This window comes from Salarias fasciatus, chromosome 18, assembly GCF_902148845.1.
Source record: "Salarias fasciatus chromosome 18, fSalaFa1.1, whole genome shotgun sequence".
Classification (NCBI taxonomy): domain Eukaryota; kingdom Metazoa; phylum Chordata; class Actinopteri; order Blenniiformes; family Blenniidae; genus Salarias; species Salarias fasciatus.
The window spans coordinates 15139250-15160432 of NC_043762.1; the positions used below are offsets into that span (position 1 = coordinate 15139250).

Here is a 21183-nt window from a genome sequence, read left to right on the forward strand (position 1 = left end):
TAAAATAATTTCTGAAAATCTGCGCGGTCTGACCTGAATTTGCTCACGTGAGAGCACGAAGGAGAGCAGTGCACATCCTTTTCTCGTTATTTCACCAAATATTAAGTGTTATTTAACAAGTGCTGCTTTCCATGTGTGAGACATGACACCCTGTCACATTTTTTTCGTGCTACCGTGAAGGTCTGACGTGTCTCCAGCATGTTTTATTACTGGCCGCTCGCCAGTGCTGCATTCTCACAGTATGAAATCAATAAGATGACTCTATCGTTATGCATCATACGGTTGTTCGCAGGCTTGTTCTTTTGCCAAGGAGATTCGTCACTGAAGGCTTATACGACTCCTAATCAGTGTTAAATTGTAGTATTTCGCGTTACACACCCAGACTTCTGTCAGAGCAAATATCCTTTTGCAAACTAGGCCATTGATTCTGCTGTTAACACAAGATTAGCTTGTACCAGAGACTAGAGGTCAGGGCTCAGCGGCTGCATTGATTTTGGAGGGGGAAAAAAACTGAAAAAGTCTCAAGTTTGTGTCAAACTCTGCCTCTTAAGTAACTTTTTTTATGAGTTGTCAGAAAAAAGGAAAAAAAAAAACGGTAAACGGCGTTTGCATTGTTACGACCTCAGATTTACCCACATAACTCATCCAGAGTGTTTTGAGGCCCTGCTGAGTGTGTTGGATGAAAACTGTGCGCGGTGCACGACTGCGCTGCATTAGCCTTCCAGTCTGCATGTGAAAGACTTGAATTATTTAAAGCCACAAGAGCCTGTGCAAGTTCACACTTGCTTACCCTACAAACACTTTCTTCCTCCCTGTAACCCTCCTCGACCGGCCGCCGTCACCCAGACCAACCGCTTTCTGCAATCAATCAGTCAATCAGAAAATATTGGTTAAAATAAAAGAAAAATAAAGTTAAATAAAATAGGAAGCTGAAACATTTGGGACAAAAAAATAAATAAAACAAATCTAAATTGAAAACAATAAGTGCAATGATAAATTTGATAATACTTAAAATTAAAATAAATCCAAGTTTGTTTTTATTCTCTTAAAGGTTAAAACTTTAGAAACTTTTCCCCCTTTTTTTTTGCCCAGATGAGAAAACTGTGAGGTTAAATCTGATGTGAGCACACAGTATTCCAGCCACCGATAGGACGGAGAGGTGGAAAAGCCGGGCAGCCGGACGGATTAAACAGAAACGCTGGAGGGGAGGAGAGCAGTGCACGCCGGCCCTGGGAGGGTTTTTTTTCTTTGTGTGTGTGTGTGTGTGGAGGTGGAGGTAGACAGAAAGCAGGTGGATGTTTAGACAGAACGATAACACAGGCTGGCTGACAGAATGGCTGATAAGCAGCCCGACTCACAGGTTTGGCAAGCTGGCAATGAATTGAGCACCAGGCTCAGAGGGAAGGCAAACAGACGGGCTGAACTGAATCCGGGAACCTCTGATATTGGAACCGAATAATTCAGTCAAGGTGCACCTGGTGTTGCGTGAATCTGGACTACTGGATCTCGTGCGCTCGGCCGCGCAGGCAGGGATGACCTCTATTTCCAAAGTCTTTTTCAGGAGAACTGCTGAACGTACATGTTAAGAGAGTCTCCTCCTTGAAGTAGGAGACCTGTTTCTGGCCAGGTCAAAAACATGTTGAGGAATTGTTTAACTATCTGGATAAGTGATTGAGTTGTTTGACACAGATTAGATAACATTTCTGAATCAGGCGTTTTTCGTGGGAAAGGTCATCTGAACGCGTTTTTGCAGCACGGCCGCCTCTGCGAGGAGAAAAGTTTCTGACGCCATACATTCTCGTTGTGTCTCACAGGGAAGCCCCAGAGCATCGAGAGCTTGGAGCGGGTCCAGCTGTCGGGAACCTACAACGTTCGGAAAGGGAAGCTCCAGCTGCCGGTCAACCGCTGGACCAGGCGGCAGGTCATCCTGTGCGGCACCTGCCTCATCGTGTCCTCCGTCAAGGAGAGCCAGACTGGGAAGATGCACATCCTGCCGCTCATCGGAGGGAAAGTATGTCAAAAAACATGTTTTCGTCTCGCTTGGCTTCGCCCCCGTCTTTTATTGTGATGCTTTATTCTTCACACTTTGGGTCATAAACTCATAACGTCACACCACAGGGAAATGGCCTGATAAAGCCGGTCGTATTTCCCCCTTCATGCGTCCCCTTGTACTTTGAAGTCACCTCCAACAAACTGTTTGCCCTCCAGTTTGATATCCGGCTTTGTTCTTTTTAGCTCAAGGTCAACGAGAAATGGAAAAAGTCACATCCCACAGACTAAAAATATTTAATCAGGCACTCAAATAGCCTCTATCTCTATCTCCTTTTTTTTTTTAAACTGCCTTACTAAAAATGACCTTTATTGCTTTATGTGTGTTCGCTCGCTGAGGGCTTATCTCCTTGTCTGCCTGCCACAAAGGACACTCCATACACCGCCACACCCTCTGTTTCAACATTTCACACACACCGCATGACCTCTGCGCCGCTTTTCCGCTCAATGCCTCTACACGTCCCCGTACGTGTGGAGTCTGTGTGTGTGCGTGCCGGCGATCCATCCCGGCCGCAGGAACTAGTCAGCCGATGGAGTTTTTGTGCCTGAGTGTAACTCCGCGTGTCTAAATTGTACTTTCACGTACATTTATCGCCGCCCGTGTCACGCACATGTGTTTATCATATGATGGCGCACGCCTGATGTGTTTTGTGCTCCTGGTTGATTGAGCTTGTCGACACACATCGCGACCGTTTCGCTTCAGCAAAAGACAAGAAACGTTGAGGCATCCGCACGTCAGCTTTTCCCTCTTTTATCCGTGATCAGCATTAGTCCGGCGTTCATATTCGGGGGGGGGGGGGTTAGAGAGGCTGATGGTGTCAGTTCCTCAGACTAACGTGTCATTCTTGTCCGCAGGTGGAGGAGGTGAAGAAGCACAATCACTGCTTGGCCTTCAGCTCAGCGGGGCCTCAGAGTCAGACCTACTACGTCAGCTTCGACAGCTTCACGGAGCACCTGCGCTGGCACAGACACGCTGCCAAGGTACCGTGCGTTGTGTGTGTGTGTGTGTGTGTGTGTGTGTGTGTGTGCGTGTGTGTGTGCGCGTGAGTTCAAGGGAGAAAAGAAACGTGTGCTTCCTGCAAATTACAGGCTGATGGCAAAAAAGAGGAAATTGTTGGTGTTGTTGGCATATTTGGACCGTCACACACTTGAATTCTTTTAAAGTAGTCTTTTAGGAGCCTCGACAGTCTCCCCGCACCTCGTTGTGCTGCTGCTGTGATTTACGGCATAAATAAAACGAGGACAGCACAAATATTATTGCAACAACACATCATCAGTCGGATGAAACTAACCTTTCCTAACTGCAGCTCTCGGTCCCTGTTAGTGGGTGAACAATTAAACGCTTGGTGAATTCTGCTTCACAATGATTGGAAGAGACAACATCAAAGCTATTTCTGTGAACGCTTGGTCTCCACAAGCCAGTTATTCCTGCTGAAAACCTAAAACATCAGAAGAAGATAGAATGCGATGACTCCTAATATAGCAGTGTTTTGTACATTTGGACAGAGGTTAAAGCAAAGCTGGACTCACCTTCTCCATCTCCATCTCCACTTCCTCTTTTTCTTTTCTTTTCTTTTTCCAGCACATAAATGCTGCAAAAACAACAGTTCAGTTTGTCATTTTCTTGTTCTTTGCTGACAAACTTTACAGTTTCTCTTAAATTGGTGGTATAGAGCAGGGGTGGGGAACCCTGGTCCTGGAGGGCCGCAAACCTGCATGTTTTCCATGTCTCCCTACTTCAACACACCTGAATCGAATCAAGATTCATAGCCAAGTCCAGCAGAAAGCCAGATAACGAGCCTCATTGCAATCAGCTGTGTTGAAGCAGGGAGACATGGAAAACATGCAGGTTTGCGGCCCTCCAGGACCAGGGTTCCCCACCCCTGGTATAGAAAGATGTGACATGTAACCATACAACTACAAAATGCTACATAAAGAGGAAAACCAGGATAGAATCTGTTCGCCCTCAGATTCCGATCCCGTGGGCAGGATTCGCCATTGGCTCTTCTCATAGACATAACTCCTATACCCATTTGTGACGTGTAGAAAAAAAAAAAAAAAAAAAATTGAAACTGCCAGAAAGCAGAGAGGTTCCAGTGCATTACAGTCGCCCCCAGGACTTCCACGGTTCGACCGTCCAATGTCAGACAAGAGTCGCCAGCTCGTCAGCGCCATCAGGAAAACTAAGATTAAATCATGGATTGAAAGTCGAGGTTGAACACTCACCATTTTCATATATCTGGACAATTCTACAACCATGAAGTCCAAATCAATCCCATCCATGTAGTTACAGGAGGATTAAACAGAAATAAGAATAATACTCCTCCTTTTAAAATGTACCTTTTGTAAAGCTTTAATGATTATTATTGAAAGCAGAATAAATTAAATTGATTATTAATGACAAAATTCTGTCTAATAATGATCCAACAATAGCTTCACGTTGTACCCAAGTTTATTGTAGAAGTTGAGAACCAACATCAACAACAATAAGATCAGCGAGCGGCTGCATAGTAAACATGTTTGGCGCAAGATCCCCGTGTGACCCGGGGAGCCCGGCGAGGGAGATGCTCCGGCCGGAGTCTGCCTCGCCGCCGCCGGCCTGAGCAGCTCAGTCACTGAGTCAGAACTCAGAGGTAACGCCGGGACACGGGTCCAAACGCTGAGTGAACCTCTCAGCAGCATAATGAACCCAGGAACACCAATCATTTCACCGAGAAGGGATTCAGACGGCGGAAATGGAGGGTCATGAATCAAAAATTTCATTAAAACTGAGTGGGGGAGTTAAAATAGACCACACATATAAGAGGACGGAAACATCTTAAACAACATAAACTTCACTAAAATTCAGTCTTCATGCTCCAAATTCACTTACATTGCTGTTTTATTCATTTAAATATCAGTATTGTCATTGTTATGTTGAATCTCAGTTTATTATGCAGCTATATTTATTTATTTTATCATTGTTTTCAATATTCCAACATTTCAGTTGCATATGTTATTAACTTACATACATGACTTAGATATATGACTCATTCATATAGCATCATATGTCCTAATATAATTCATGAAATATATTAATCAGGATTTTCACATCTGAAGTTAATAAACACATGTACAGGAACATACACGCACGCATGTTCCACCTCATTTCTGTCACTGTTTGTACTTCATGTCCAGCGTGTTTTTTAATCATTGCTCCTAAAATTGGGTCAGCAACAAGAAAAGATTAATTCAACGTGACAACAATGTCTGTCTGCTCGTATGTTCATAGAGTTTTTCTCCTATAGAAGTATTAAACCTTTTAATTTAGTGCTGCTTATTAGAGAATTCTGTCATTCTGTTAAGCCAGCATTTCCCTCTGTATGTACTGGGGTATTTTTTTTCACTGCGTTTACAGATCAGCTGCATTATACATCAGAACATGTGCGACCGCGCTGCCATATGAGCTGAGTGGACTGAAACCTGCACACGTTTCACCGCTGTCCAATCTGTGGCGTGTAAAACAAGCGTCTCTGGGTGCCACAGACACATAAACACCACTCACGGCTCCCCCCCCTCTCTCTCTCTCTCTCTCTCTCTCTCTCCTTTTTCTCGTTTGAACTCAACTAGGCCATAGCCAGAAAACCTCTTTTCTAAATATTACCAGGGACGTGCATGTCACCAGCACCCGGAGGGCCACTCAGAATAGAAGCCTGGATAGAAGCGGCACGTGCTCCACTGACAACTGCTGAGCCTCCAGCTAACTCTCCTCCCAAACGCTCCCAGATATTTTCCCCCCGTCAGACTCTTGTGCTTTCATTTCAGATTGCAGCGTCAATGTTTTTTTTTTTTTTCTTTTTTTTGGGGGGGACGAGTAAATGATTTCGGGATAACTCTCCTGAGCACCTAGATTACATAATGTGGTCGTTTGTGATGTTAAGACGTTAACCTGTGGACTTTCCCTCCACGTCTTCTGACTCTCTAATCCTAAGAAGATTTCCAGTAAATGACATTTTACCCCCCCCCCCCAGCAGGCCGCAAACACACACAGTACACCAGTCCTGTGTGGTCGGAGTAATCCCCTTTAACCCCACGTCCTTCTTTCTCTCATTCTCTCTCTCTCTCTTCCGTCTAGATGGTGTCCCAGAGGATCAACTCTGTCGATCTGTCCTGCTGCAGCCTGGAGCAGCTACCTCCAAACCTCTTCTACAGCCACGACCTCACCCACCTCAACCTCAAACACAACTTCCTGCCTGCAGACCAGCGGCTGCAGCAGCTGCAGAGGTAAACACAGCGCTCCTGACGTCACTCGAGAAGAAAGGATCGCGAGCTGACAGATGATCGTGATATTTAGATATTATTGCCACATATTTCCGTCTATCTTCAGTCCCAGCCGTGAGCCAATCCCAGCTCACGCTGGATGAAGCTGGGATAATCTCTGGACAGGCCCATCACAGGCGAACACAGAGACAGATAATCTCACACACCTAAAGGCAATTTAGAGTCGGCAATTAGCCTGAGAGGCATGTTTCTGGGAGGAAGTCAGAGAAAATCCACGAAAAGACCTCAAGTGTGTGTTTGTGCTCATCACTGTATCACTGGGCCACTAATGTGTCTCAAATATCTGAAAGCTGTAAACACCACAGGACCCGCTGCGATCGCACCAGTGCACCTGATTGAAGTATTGAAGTTAAAAAATGTTTTCAGTATCTAGAAAATGCTGTGATTTAAGTACTTTAAACTGTCCGTAATGTTTGATTTGGTCGGTTTTAGCCTTTAAGTCTCTCGTGGAGATTTGATGTTTTCTCTTTGCATGTGTGATTTTTTTTTTTTACTCTGATTTCTACTTTGTGGAGACGCGCCTGTTCGCTTCATTGGTGACGGAATTGTTCATGCACGTGTGATTGTGTCTCTCTGTGTTTGTTCTGCGTTGGGCTGGTGACCTGTCCAGGATCGGCCGCAGTTCTCTACAACCCCGATTTGGGCAAAGTGGGAATAGAAAATGTAAACATTTCCAAGCATCCGACAGAGTGCTCTGTAAAGGATTAAGTGACAAGATAGTTCAGACTGGTTTGGATGACTCGCTGTGTTCAGGATGAAAACAGACGCAAGACAAGGTTTGGAAAACAATTAGCATAACTGGGCCACAATGGGAGCTGGAATGGGCGTGTTGGACGTCGAGGCGGCAGACAAGACATTGTCACAGCAGGTCATGGCTGGCTGGCTGCTTTTGGAGAGCCTCAGCTTTCTGACTGCAGCTTGCAGGCCATCGACCTCAGTTGTCTAGGACGGCGGCCATTGGCAAACACGTACCCAGAGCGGCTGGCCGTGGCCGTGGCAGACTCGGTCAGATGAGCCCGGAGCCCCAGAAGGGTAGATGCGTCCGTGGGGAAGCTTTTAATGTGCCTGGCCTCCCTCACTCTTTCCCTCTGTGGGCACCATCTGCTGCATGCTTATCATGCTCCCAGATTAAAGACTACAGCCAAGATATAAGTGTGTGCGTGCGTGTGCGTGTGCGTGCATGCGTGCACTTGCATTGATACACACAGTGGTACACTTTGCACGCTTGTCACAGCGTCTCTTTGCAAAGATTACCGCCAGAAGACTTCTACCATTTAGCCCAGTGAATTGTGTGAACTGGATGTGTGAGCTTCAGTTAGCTGTGCTTGCAGAATGAAGCGTCTGTGAGGGAGAGAGAGAGAGAGAGAGAGAGAGAGAGAGAGAGAGAGAGTTGCTCGCTTGTATGCAACAGAAATAGTGGCTGCAGGCTACAGATTTGGGGTCAGTGGATACAAAGTCTTGATACAGTATGGCATGTGTTGTTTTTTTTTTCTTCTTCATTTTAAGACGGCTGCACTAAAGGAGTCTGTCACTGTGCTGCTTTTGTTTGTACCTTATAGAAAATTGCACACCAGCGAGGTTACGGTTTTCCATTTTTCTTTTTTTAGTATTCATTTGTAATCTGCAGGATTATAATTGATTTTTAACAGGAGATCACGCGGGACCACTTTTCTCAATCTGTGAGGGCTGCACAGCTCCCCTGCTGGTCAAGGGAGATAACGTCTGTTTAGTGCTGCCAAATCTAAGTAGGCTCATCCGCGTTTGACCCAGCATGATAGAAAAAGAGGTCAGTAATGAGAAAGAGATGAATAGTTAGCTGAAAAATAAAGAGGTTTTTGACAGAAGCTACTGGAGAACTTGCTTCCCCCTTGAGAGGCTTGAATCAAAAGAAATGGAGTCGAGAACAATGTCACTCTTCACGCGGCCCTCTGCCGACGTGGGTGTGTGTGTGTGTTTTGGTGTGGACTGTTGTGCGAGAGTCTGTTTTTGTTTCAGTATAAACACAAGCTCTTTGTGACATCTAACGTGGGGTCATGGCGCTTTTGTATTTTTCCCAGAGCAGTGGAATGTGTGAACCTGCCACATGCCTCTCCCTTTCTCTCCTGCCTTTCCGGCCAAATACTAACCGGTGAGGGATTTGCCGATCAGATGTACATAATCAGTTGTCTGGGATACTAGCTCTCTCTTCTGGCATGGGAATGCCTTCCCAGCATGCATCTCTCTGTGAGACGGAGATCACCACTCACGGAGGGGGGAATTGCTAATGTTCCACGCATCTCATTGAACCATTGGCCTGTTTATTTGCATATGTATGATTGTTTAGCAAGTTACGAAGGACGAAAAAGTCACACAAGTAAAAGACAGAAAAGTGTCTGTGAATTACTGTGGGAGGAACCAAAAAGTGAAATGTGACTGCATTATGAACTCCTAAAGGTGATGTGGTGAATGTTTTACCAAGTTTTTACAATTCATTAGATGTTTAGAGCATCTTCTGCATTCGCAGATTTACCTTTCGTAAGACTTGCAAATACTTTTTAAATTAGGTGTGAGGCGTTTAATATATTTAACATGATTAAATATCACATGCCTGACTTCTAAAACCTTAAGTCTTCCTTAACTTCCGATCATAAAAAAAGAAGGCTTCAGAAATCAGGTGTGTGTGTACTCATATACTTTATGTCTGATGACCTTTCAAGAAACATAAATCTTTTCTTTTTTTTTCACATCTGAGCAAAACTGCACAAACAACTTGATTTTAACTTGATTTTTTTGATAAGCAATATTTGCAACCACAAGCAGTGGTCAAGTAACAGAATAGCATGAGAGGACAGATGACCGAGTGTGACACACACTCAGTCTGGGGAGGGGTCGTGAGCGTTACTCAGCAGATTGCAGAGGTTGATTTAATGGTGGAATGACATTTTCCCACATAGCCTCCTCCAGGAGTCACCCTCAGCTGGAAGGACTTGGCCACCAGGATCAATAGCGCTCATGTCCCCGGTGCCTTTTCTTCCATCAACTGAGTGAAGTGTGTGTGTGTATGTGTGTGTGTACATAGTGTGCCAGTGTTAGCAGCTGTTGCAGTGCGCATGGCTAACGTGGCTCAGCTTCAAGCGCTCGGTGCGATAGGGTGATAACAGGCTGCATGTGTGTGTGTGTGTGTGTGTGTGTGTGTGTGTGTGTGTGTGTGTGTGGATAAATAAAGACAGGGAGTGTCATTCCCGCCTGCGTTACGCCGCTCCCTCGGCTCGCTCCTCCCCGGAGGGTCCGACCCCTGTGAAGGTCACCGGTCTGCCACGGGACGGCACGAGAATGCCACTGGTCACCGGTGTTTAAATGAACAACACCGACATCTGCGCTCTCTTGTTTGCACAACAGTCCAATGTGAAGGTTTTATCCGACTGTTTAAGCAAAGCTTTGCTCACGGATATGTTGAATCCAAATGTGTTATTTTATTGAAGACTTGCACACTTTGCTGCACTTCCCATGAATTTATCTATGATTATGTTTTTCTCTATCGAAAGGCGAGAGTTGACAGTACGCTACACTCTTCTCGTCTGTCTTCAGGTTTTCTCGTCTGCGGAGCCTCAACCTGTCCAATAACCATCTGGGCCAGTTTCCCCCGGCGGTCTGTGACATCCCCACCCTGACAGAAGTCAACCTCAGCTGTAACTACCTGGCCTCTGTCCCCGGCTCTGTGGGCGCGATGACCAAGTAAGCAACAAGAAGAACTCAGAGAACCAGTGCTTTGAGATAATGCAGCATTAAAAAAAAACAAGTAACTCACTGTTTCTTAAAGAAGTAACAAGACATGAGTTACTTACACAACATGAAAAATCTTATATAGCAGCATTTAAATTGATTTCAGAGATTCAGTAACCTTGAATCTACGGATTACAAGTCAATTTTCTTCTTCTCTCTGCTGAAGATGCCGGTTAGTAAATTCTTTCCAGATGCGTCCAGCTGACATGAATCTCTGAACATTCCAACTACATGTTTGCTTGTTTCAGTGGCAGAAGTGCACTTTGACAAATAAGACAGTCACATGACATAACCATGAACAATGAGCTCTGTCAGCAGAGCAGCAAACTACACTGTAACTTAGTGCAACGTTAATCTTACTGTCTTCGCTTTAGTAAACTGTGGTTCAGTTTCATTACACAACCTCTTTCAACCTTTTAAACTGTTCTTTATGCTATTACTGTCAGAAGAAAACCGTTGTTCGGTAGACATTGTCAAGTATTGGAGCGTTGAACTGAACTTTGCATGTTCTCCACATGTGGCATTGGTTTTCTTCAGGTGCTCCAGTCCAAAAACATGCATGTTGAGGTTAAGTGGTTACTCTAAATTGTCCGCCGTCCTGTGATGGGCTGCCAACCTGTTCTGGACCCTTTCCTGTGAAACCTGCGGGTTACTGAGACGATGGAACATAGCTGATTTTCTTGGCTGAATACCTTTTTTTCCCCCTCATGAGAATACTTTGAATGCTTTAGGTTTTGGTGAAGCTCCAGTTTTAACCCCACTTACTTTCGCAAAATCCCCCTTTGCTCCCTCTCTGAAGGAGTGTTGGACATATTTACTCAACTTATTTCTAGAGAGTTCCAGGTATTCCAGAAACCCAAGTCCTTCTCTGAAGTCAGATGAATATTCATGCTATCATGTGTTGGGTCTATTTTCCTCCCTCGCCACAATAGGGATTAAAGAGGCCGTTAGTAAGTGGGTCAGTCCTGACAGTTTGGATATTACATCTGTTTCAAGCCACAACCCCATTTGAAACTAAAGCACAGGTATGCGGCTTGAAGCCGTGCAAGATGAGAAGTTAATCTGCAGGAATGATCTGGTATGCCTGTAAAATTCCTTAAGTGCCCAGTAGGGCATTTGTGCTGGCACTGCCATCTGCTGGACATTGTGTGTGAACTCATATTTCACAAAAGAGTCCCATTTGGTCTCACCGTTCATTATTTCTGAAAATGAAGAAAATGTTTTTTTTTTTTTTTTTTCAAATTATCGCCCTCTAACCAGACCAAACCACAAACGCCTTGTGTGGCCTTGCCGCTCTCATAAGGTCCATGAGATGTTATGAATAAATTAAGCATTATTCATCACGATTGAAGGTGGTCGCTTTATCGTTGTCTGTGTTTTCAAGCCTTCACTGAACGAATGTGCCGGCTGTGATGGTTTTTAACAGTCCTTATTGACTGAAGTCAAGGTGAAGCAGTGTGCATAGTGCAATTACAGAGGATTACGATTTAGGGGAATTAATTTTCCACCCCTGATCTCGACTGAGGTCGTTCGTCTAATGTCGTTCTTCTTCTCTCAGTTTGCAGACTTTCCTGTTGGACGGAAACAGCTTAAGCGACCTCCCCAATGAGCTGGGGTCCTTGCAGAGGCTCAGCTACCTGGGCCTCTCCTTCAATCAGTTCAGCCACGTGCCGCAGGTGCTGGAGAGGCTGACCTCCATGGAGAAGCTCTGCATGGCCGGCAATCACCTGGAAACGCTCACTCTGCAGAACTTCAGGCTGCTGCACGTCAAACACATCGACTTGAGGTACGGCCAGATCGCCTCCACCATGCCGTTGCACAGTGATGAAGAAACAAAAAGGCATTGTGTGGATTATTATTTTCATAAATGAACTGAACTTTGACGTCGCCGGTGATGCGTGTCCTGAGAACTGAACTCCGTGACACGTGTTACTCCGCTAATGACAGAAAGAAAAACACAATGAGGAAGCCAAAACAGGAATAGACAGCCAGACAGCACGGAGTCGGGAAATCATTGGCCTGCAGTGGCTCCGCGAGCCGTCTGAGAAAGCACCGAGCCGGGGTGACTTGCACTATTTTGTAGTTAATGCTTCACCATAAACCTGAATCTACTGCTTTTTGCAGATTTATTGATTGTCATTCATACACTCTGCACAAGAATTTGTGGTGCCACAAACTTTGTTTTCTTTGTTTGTGTAACCTGGTATCTGGGCTAGAATTGCTCATAAAAGTTCATCATGTACAAAATGTCCTCGTCTGCCTGAATTGATCCAAGATAACAAAGAATTCAATAATTTTCAGAGGTTAAGTTCCTCATAATCCATCAGTGTTGCACAAACTGAGTAACCAAAACAACCTGACGCTGGAGAGTTTAGCGCTGATCGCTGACAGTTTGTGCGGATCGACCTCGTCCACTTCACACCTGAACCTTTGCCTCGTTCTCGCCTCCTCCGTCAGGTTGAATAAGATCTCCGTCATGGTGCCGGACGAGCCGGACCTCCTGCGGCACGTGACCCAGCTGGACGTGAGGGACAACAGGCTGACGGAGCTGGACGCCTCGGTGTTCCCCAGGCTGGAGGTGCTGCACTGCGAGAGGAACCACATCAGCAGCCTCAAGGCCAAGGGCTGCTTGCTCAAAGGCATCTACGCCTCCAACAACGGTGCGTTTAGACAAACACAAACTCTTCTCTGTGACCCTGCAGCAGACAGTCTACGTCCCCTCGTTCTTTTTTTTTCTTATAAAACTTGCTCATCTATCTACAGACATCCATTTTTCCTCATCAGTCCCGCAGTCTCATTGTCTCTCTCCATCATTCCTCTCCGACTTGTCATCTCCGTCCCCCCCAACCCCACCCGTCCGAATGCTCGCCTCCATTTTCCATCCACCTGCTTCTGTAATAGACCGTGTCTGTCCTTGCTGGAGGTTAATGTGTTTGGATTTCTCCCTGCAGAGCTACGACAACTGGATGTCAGTCCCGTGCCCTCCAATCTCAGCTACATGGACATCTCCAGGTGAGGATGATTCCTCAGGTGCACCATTTAAAACTCGCACCTCGTTTCCAGCGCGTCCCCGATGGAGCGCAGGAGATTTATTCGTCTGGCGCAACTGTTGCTTTGAAAAAATCGTGTCGCTGCGTTTGGAAGCACGCTGTCATGTGTTGAAATGAGAACACAGAAAGCTGTCATTGGTTAACCAGGTTAACCCTGATCTTTGACACAACCTTGGATTGTGGAACAAATGGACTCCTCTGTGAAACCTGTTCACGTCCAATAAAAGGCTTGAAAAGAGAAACCGCATTTCAGCCCTTTATGACTGTTTGATAGCTCCTTGATTTCTGCTGGTTTTCTCCAAACTGACAATAATCAATCAGAGACATGAAGAAGTAGCGTTTTGTGAAAATAATGAAAAGGAATGACACTTTTGGTTTAAACTTCAAATATATGGACATAAACACTGCAGTGTTTCTTTTACCATCTGTGCACAAAGCCACCTGATTGGTGGATCTTATCAAATCTAAAATTAATCATGAAACCATATTCAATCAAGGAACCCCTGAAAATGACTGACAATAGACAAATTACACCTACTTTTACAATAAATAACTCATTTGAGACACATTTTTAGGTTATGAATCCTTAACTACATGTGATTTTTATCAGTTAACAGGTTAATTTAAGAGAAATGGCACTTCTGTGACTTTAAAAACTTTCATTTGAAAATGAAGCCTTGAAATGCTCTTCAATTCAAAATGTCCCCAAGTGTTGAATTTTCTCACTTTCAGGTATTTTAGTGACTGTCCAAGAAAGTTATTGCATTCCCAAAGTTTACTTTCTGTCAGTGGATTACTTCATCAAATAAAAGTAAACTAATTGCTTCCTTAAAATATCGTGCAAATATAAAACATGCCCCGTCCACTTTTCATAGTTTTAATCAACCCTGTCGATCTTCAGACTATGAAACAGCTGCTGAAAATTGTGATTACTTTTCTTCCTGAAACACAATCAAAATTTCAGTGATCTGCAAAACTGACTCAGGAAATGATGTGAGATAATAAAAAAATGACATGCCCCTGCTATATCAGTACATTTATGCCGCTCTGCCGGCTGCGCATAATTCATCATCATCAAACCGTCTCTCCTCCTGTAGGAACCATATGGAGTCGCTGCCAGACTGGCTCTGTGAAGCTAAGAAACTGGAAGTCCTGGACGTGAGCCACAACCTCATCGCCGAGCTCCCGGCACGGTGCGTCCCGCTCTCAGCCGTCGTGTCTGCTTGAGCCTGCGAATGGAGAAACGGCGGCGGATTATTCTCCCTGCCCTCAGCCGGCCGCTCATCTGCCCCCCCCCCCATAGAGGCCCATAAATCACGGCGATAGCCTGTAACCCCTGTAGCCTTCGTCCATTCTCTTCCTCTTTATATAGCCTTTTTAGAAGGTCAGCTCAGATGCCCCTCCTTCTCGTCCCTGCATCTTGCTCCGTCTATCTCCTGTTTTATCTCTTCCTCCTCTCTCTCTCTCTCTCTCTCTCTCTCACTGCTGTCTATACCTCCTCTATTTATATTGTCTGCAGATGTATTTCTGCTGCCCATTAAGTGTCAGAATGATAGATTTCCACTAGAGACGCTGCTATTTTCTGATTTCCTCCTGCGCTGCCTGCCTTTCTGTGACTGTTTCAGCCTTACACTGCATTTTGCCGTCCATCCGTCCGCCCCTCCGTCCCTCCGTCCATCTGATGATGCTGTGTGCTCCCTGTGCTGCAGGTTGTTCTGCAGCAACAGTCTGAGGAAGCTGGGTGCAGGACACAACCAGTTGCAGAAGCTGCCAGAAAGAGTGGAGCGCCCTCTGCTGGAGGTTCTGGACGTTCAGCACAATCAGCTGGCGGAGCTGCCCTGCAACCTGTTCCTCAAATCTGACAGGTAGCATTAATCATAACGCGCGAGTGATTTAGCCCCTAACAGCAGTCCGGAGTAGTGAACGCTGGGAAACGACTGGGGAATGGGGATGAATTATGAGTATGAGAGTAATGAGGGACGAGGATGAAACCAGCAATTTGAAAGAGCAGGAAGTGATTTGATGTTGGATGTTGGTAGATGTAGTTTTTTTTTTTAATGTCTGATGGAGGAAACATGCATGTGTTTGCTTTGACTTGCAGCCTGCGAAGCGTCAACGCGTCGGCCAATAAGCTGGAGCACCTGCCGCCATCCAGCCTGTCAGAGGAGAGCCACAGCATCCTGCAGGAGCTATACCTGACCAACAACCGGCTCACAGACAAGTGTGTGCCCATGCTGACCGGTCACACACACCTGAGAGTTCTGCACATGGCCTACAACCACCTCCAGACCTTCCCAGCCAGGTAAGAACCTCAAGTCTGTTCACTTTTTCCTGCTCCTCCAGATTTTCCACTCAAGCTAAAAATGACAAGATATTGTGTTTTTCATGAGTTTATTAATCATTTTGATTACTCTCTAAATAACCAGAGCAGGGCACTATCAAAGAAATTCAGTTTATTTTGATATAAAGAAGAAAGAATTAGCCAGAGTAAAAAGGTTCAAGGCAACAAATATTTGGTCCGCTCAGGTTCAGTCACTCTATTTTTCCTTATTTCCAGTAAAATGGCCAAGCTGGAGGAGCTGGAGGAGGTGGACCTGAGCGGAAACATGCTGAAGACCGTCCCCACCACCATCATGAACTGCCGGCGGATGCACACACTCATCGCCCACTCCAACGCCATCGAGGTCTTCCCGGAGGTCATGCAGCTGATGGAGATGAAAGTGAGCTGATGTTCCTCGAACACCTACAAACCTCACGGCTCGGAACGCGTCTGCATTCAGTCCTCACACCCCGTCTGCTGTCTGTTGCCAGTGCGTGGATCTGAGCTGTAACGAGCTGAGTGAAATCACTCTGCCGGAGAATCTGCCTCCCAAGCTGCAGGAGCTGGACCTCACCGGGAACCCTCGCCTCAACCTGGACCACAAGACCCTGGAGCAGCTCAAGTACGTCACTGTGTTCACACGTTTTAATTGTGCTCATCTAATGTAGTCATTCTGGCAACAGAAGTGACTATTTTTAGATTTTCTGTGTCAGAATGCCTCAGCCTGAATCAGTGAATGTGATAGTTTTCATGTTTTCTTGTTTTTTGTGTTTTTTACTCAGTAATATTCGCTGCTTCCGCATTGATCCGCCTCCAACCTTCTCTTCAAATGAGGCATCTGGCGGGCCTGCTGTGTGGAGCCATGGTTACACGGAGGCCTCGGGCGTCAAGAACAAGTAAGTCCAATTCAATCGATGTTGAAACAGCCGCCGCCATCACACTCGTCCGCTGAAGCCTCTCTAATCCCAGACTCTGGAGAGGGAGCGTCGTCAAAGCCGTGTCACTCCGCTGGAAGGAAACATTGAAGCGTCGCTCGACAAAAAAAACACAAATCTTGTACATTCAAAAGGCAAAACTCCTCTGTATGAGCTCAAACTCTGATTCAGATCCAACTCACGCAGACAAATTCAGGTTAACTTTATTTATAGAGCAGTTAGGAACAACCGCAGTTGAAATGCTGTACATGATTCAAGCACATCGCCTCTGCACGTTCACACACAAAGTGATTCTAAAGAGACAAGTGTATAAATGTTTATCATATGAGACAGAGTTGAGATATAGCCAATATAAGTAGGCAGCTGTTGATGTGAAATTTGATAAAGCAAGGTCACTACTCAGTGTTGTATGACTGTTGAACTATTATTGCATAAACTGTTATAGTATTAGTAGTGGGGTTCTATAGAGGGAGTGTTACATGTGGCTTAGTTTCTGTTTGACATTAAAACAAGTGTGAAGTTGCAGAGTTGCTGTTGCTCTACCTCACATGCTGCTCTGTCTTAACATCTAAGATTTCTCTAAGAAATAGTCTCCTAATCCTGCTCTTCTGAACTATATTCCATGATTTTTTTTTAAGTGGAGATAACATGAACAGAAGCTCTGATGCAGCATCTCACAGTTATTACTGTAATTCTCCTGTATGAAAGCGGCCTCCTGCAAAACGCATGTTGGAAGGTTGTCAAATGGTTAAAACACTTCAGAAGTCTCCTAAGAGTAACAGAAGAATTAATCTTTCTAAGTAATTTGTTACTTTTCTTTTTCATGATGCATTCTGTACACATGCAGTGTATATACTGTAAAATTATACATAGGACTGCTTTTATTATGTCTTTTCACCTTATTATCTATTATTGTCTGTTGTTTGTTACTGGTGCAACACTGCAATTTCCTGGATTAAATTCAATCTTATTGATTTTGCTCCGCTTTGCAGTGATGTGACAACTTTTTTTTTTGCACTTTTGAGTCCTGTTCTCTGACAGGGTAACAGTTCATTAGCAAACATAAGGATCTTAAATGTGGCAAATGAATAAAGGCTGCATGAGGTTTATGTTTGCAGTGATCAAGCATCAGTCATGTCCTCTGATTGAGTGTAGATAACCTACAGCATTCGTGGTATTTGCAGAAGTGGACTGCAGCGCTGATCCCTTGTTGTTCCGTCACCGTCATTGGTCTCGGAGCGTGTGGCCTGACTGTGAAAACGCTCCTCTCTCTCCAGACTGTGTGTGGCGGCGCTGTCGGTGAACAGCTTCTGTGGAAGCCGTGAAGCTCTGTACGGCGTGTTCGATGGCGACCGGAACGTGGAAGTGCCGTACCTCCTGCAGTGCACCATGAACGACGTGCTGGCTGAAGAACTGCACAAGACCAAGAGCGAGGAAGACTACATGACCAACACCTTCCTCGTCATGCAAAGGTACCTGCGGGGACGTTTAGGCTTTGTCCAAATGGCATCTTTACCACAAAGCAGTTAAAATATGTAACAAATTAGTTACTCTAAACTTAATAAAATACAGCTTTGAAATAATTTCTTCTTCATCTTTAACCCCTTTTCTGCCGTTTCTTGTTCTCCTGCAGGAAGCTCGGAACTGCAGGGCAGAAGCTGGGCGGCTCGGCGGCTCTCTGTCACATCCGACACGACCCCACCGACCCGGGCGGCTGCTTCACCCTCACGGCTGCCAACGTGGGAAAGTGCCAGGCCATCCTGTGCCGCGATGGGAAGCCGCTGCCTCTGTCACTGCTGCACAACGTGGGGCTGGAGGAGGAGTATCGCAGGATCCGGCAGCACAGGGCGATCATCACCGAGGTAGGGGTGCTGGGATCGGTGTGTTTATTAACGTAATCCTGATTTTAGATGTGCTGTATTGATTTTTGTACCGTTTTCCGCAGGACAACAAGGTGAACGGAGTGACGGATTCCACCCGGATCATGGGTTACTCCTTCCTCTACCCCTCCGTCATTCCTTGTCCCTACGTGCAGACGGTCACCCTCACGCCTCAGGATGAGTTCTTCATTCTGGGCAGCCGTGGCCTGTGGGACACGGTTTCTCCCACCGAGGCGGTGGAGGCCGTCCGCAACGTCCCCGACGGCCTGGCGGCGGCGAAGAAGCTGTGCACGCTGGCGCAGGGCTACGGCTGCACCGACAGCCTGAGCGCCGTGGTGGTGCAGCTCAGCGTGAGCGAGGACTGCTGCTCCTGCTGCTGCTCGGAGCCTCCCCAGCCGCCCCCCAGCCCCGGCCTGGGCGCCTACCCTCCCTCGTCCTCCGGCATGAAGGAGCGGCCGTCCGACGGCTCCCTGCCGGTGCCCCCGTCCTCCTGCAGCGAAATCAGCAGCGAGATCAGCACCAGCGAGATGAGCAGCGAGGTGGGCTCCACCGCCTCGTCCGACGAGCCCCCGCAGAGCTCCCTGGTGCTGCTGCAGGAGCAGCCCCACCACCCCCACCTCAACCTGCACCACCAGGCCCACCTGCTGTCCCTGCAGAACCAGCAGTCCGGCGCCAGCGCCCAGCCCTGCCAGTACCTCTTCCCAAACTCCGAGCTCCCGTCGGCCCGCAGCTGCTGCGCCCTCCACCCCGCCTGCCTGGCCGGCTCCTTCCAGCGGCAGCTGTCCAGCGCCACCTTCTCCAGCGCGCTGTCCGACAACGGGCTGGACAGCGAGGACGAAGAGCCCATCGCCGGCGTCTTCTCCAACGGGAGCCGCGTGGAAGTGGAAGCGGACGTCCACTGCCTGAAAGCAGAGCTCTCCTTGTCCCCGTCGCCTCAGGCTTCGGCGCCCGTAACGTCCGGTCCGGAGCGCGCGCAGCTCACGCTCCCTCCGCCTCCCCCGCCGCCGCCGTGCACCCCGGAGCCACTCGAGGACGGGCCGGACATCAGCCAAGGGGAGGCCGAGAATGGCCTGGAGAGAGACGAGCCGTGGCAGAGCGCGGGAGCGTCTCAGCTGGCGGGCAAGAGGAGGGTGAACGGCTCGGTGGCGCGCCAGGAAAAGAGCCACAACCTAATTGAAGTGGCCGCCGACGCGCCCTCCAAGAAGCCCGGGGGTTACTTCACGGCGCCGGCACAGCCCGACCCGGACGACCAGTTCATCATCCCCCCGGAGCTGGAGGAGGAGGTGAAGGAAATCATGAAGCAGCATCAGCAGAAACAGCAGAAGCCACCCGGGACGGATCAGCCCACGGACTACTACGACACCCCTCTCTGAACGGCAGCAACTAACAGCCTCATCTTCTCCACATCAGCCTAACTGCCCTGGTCTCTTCCTCTTTTTCTGCCATTTATGGACACAAACACGTTTCTTTTCCTCAAAGAGGCTGTCAAGTGTCCCCAGAAAAGTTTCACCCAGCATTTTCTAACAGCCACTTGTTTCGCTCCCGGCCTCCTCATCGGAGAAACGTGCACTGTAACCCGCTCCACCCGTACACTAAAACAAGCAAACGAGCCCTTTAATGAAATTCAACCCGAGCCTGTGGACGCAGCTCTTCGTGCCCTTCTTAAAGACTGTGGAACTTTATTTTTACATTAGTCGACCAGCTGTAATCAACACTAGTCTCTTTACAATAGCATTAGCTTTGCCACAACACTTGTTAATATGGATAACAGCTCCATGGTTTCTTTGTTTGTTTTGTAAGAACTTACCATATCTTTTAATGTGAAAGCAGTGAAGTATGCTGAAGGATTTTTAAAAACAGAGACACATAATCTTTTTATATTATCAGTGAACTATGTTGAATGGTACACCAATAATACCACACCTAACTGTTGTAGATAGGGCACTTAAAATACTGTATTTCTTCAGTAAATCATGGCTCTTGGCCTGTAAAATGGCATAGAAATTTTTTGTAGAAATTTGCAATACTAACTCCTAGGAGTTGCATACTCTTGGTGACTCAGTCACTTTTACTAATCTTCTCTGAGAGAAATGGTGATTTTTTTTTTCTCCAATGATTGTAAATAAGAGAAATGTTGTATACTGATGCTTTTAAAGGAACTGCATACCTGTATGTCGGTGAAGGTTTTTAGTGGCGGGGGAGGAACCGTTGTTTGCTATTATGGAGGTGTCACCCCTTCCCTCTTATCTTGCAGTGTAGACACACACACACACACACACACACACACACACATGCACTCAAACACACACAAATGTAAATGTGCAATTGCAAGTCAGAAACCCTGACATCCCATGCAATATAACTGAACACTAAAGTTGCTATGGTTTGCTCCACTTTGTCTGATCGTGATGTCCCGTAGCCATCACTGTATCTATTGAACACAAATAGACAGATCCTTGCATGCACACACACAAACACACGCATACACACACACACAAACACACACACACACACACACACACACACAGGTAATTTTAGTCCCACCTCCCTCCTACAGTAACTGTTATCACCGGCATGACTGTGTCAAGTTCAGTAATACAAACGAATATATCCACATGGAAAAGAGACAACACAAATGTTCCTGTCTTTGGTATAATAAATTTTAAATTTGTGAATATACATCATGTTGTTTGGAGTCTGTTCTTTATTAATAGCAAAAAATCTTGAGTGGCTCTCATGATGGGAATTAAAGTAATGGAATCAGGTTCAGGCATTTACAGCGTATCAAAATAATCTCAAAATAATTTATTCAACATGTAGATATTCTTACATTGTACTGAATGAGTGAATGCATTAATCTGCGATCG

At 46.4% G+C, this 21183-nt stretch overlaps 1 protein-coding gene across 1 annotated transcript in view; it reads left to right on the top strand.

Annotated features, from left to right (window-relative positions):
* Window positions 1-20997, top strand: part of phlpp1 (PH domain and leucine rich repeat protein phosphatase 1) — a 49468-nt gene extending 28471 nt beyond the window's left edge. Inside the window, exons 2-17 of the mRNA XM_030114192.1 lie at window positions 1815-2011; window positions 2905-3030; window positions 6164-6312; window positions 9937-10083; window positions 11690-11917; window positions 12589-12791; window positions 13083-13143; window positions 14279-14374; window positions 14891-15046; window positions 15283-15483; window positions 15739-15901; window positions 15993-16123; window positions 16284-16397; window positions 17714-17908; window positions 18070-18298; window positions 18382-20997. Coding sequence (XP_029970052.1) covers window positions 1815-2011; window positions 2905-3030; window positions 6164-6312; window positions 9937-10083; window positions 11690-11917; window positions 12589-12791; window positions 13083-13143; window positions 14279-14374; window positions 14891-15046; window positions 15283-15483; window positions 15739-15901; window positions 15993-16123; window positions 16284-16397; window positions 17714-17908; window positions 18070-18298; window positions 18382-19689 — 3704 coding nt within the window. The 3' untranslated portion in view covers window positions 19690-20997. The remainder of the gene's footprint in view (window positions 1-1814; window positions 2012-2904; window positions 3031-6163; window positions 6313-9936; window positions 10084-11689; window positions 11918-12588; window positions 12792-13082; window positions 13144-14278; window positions 14375-14890; window positions 15047-15282; window positions 15484-15738; window positions 15902-15992; window positions 16124-16283; window positions 16398-17713; window positions 17909-18069; window positions 18299-18381) is intronic.
* The last annotated feature ends 186 nt before the right edge of the window (window positions 20998-21183 follow it).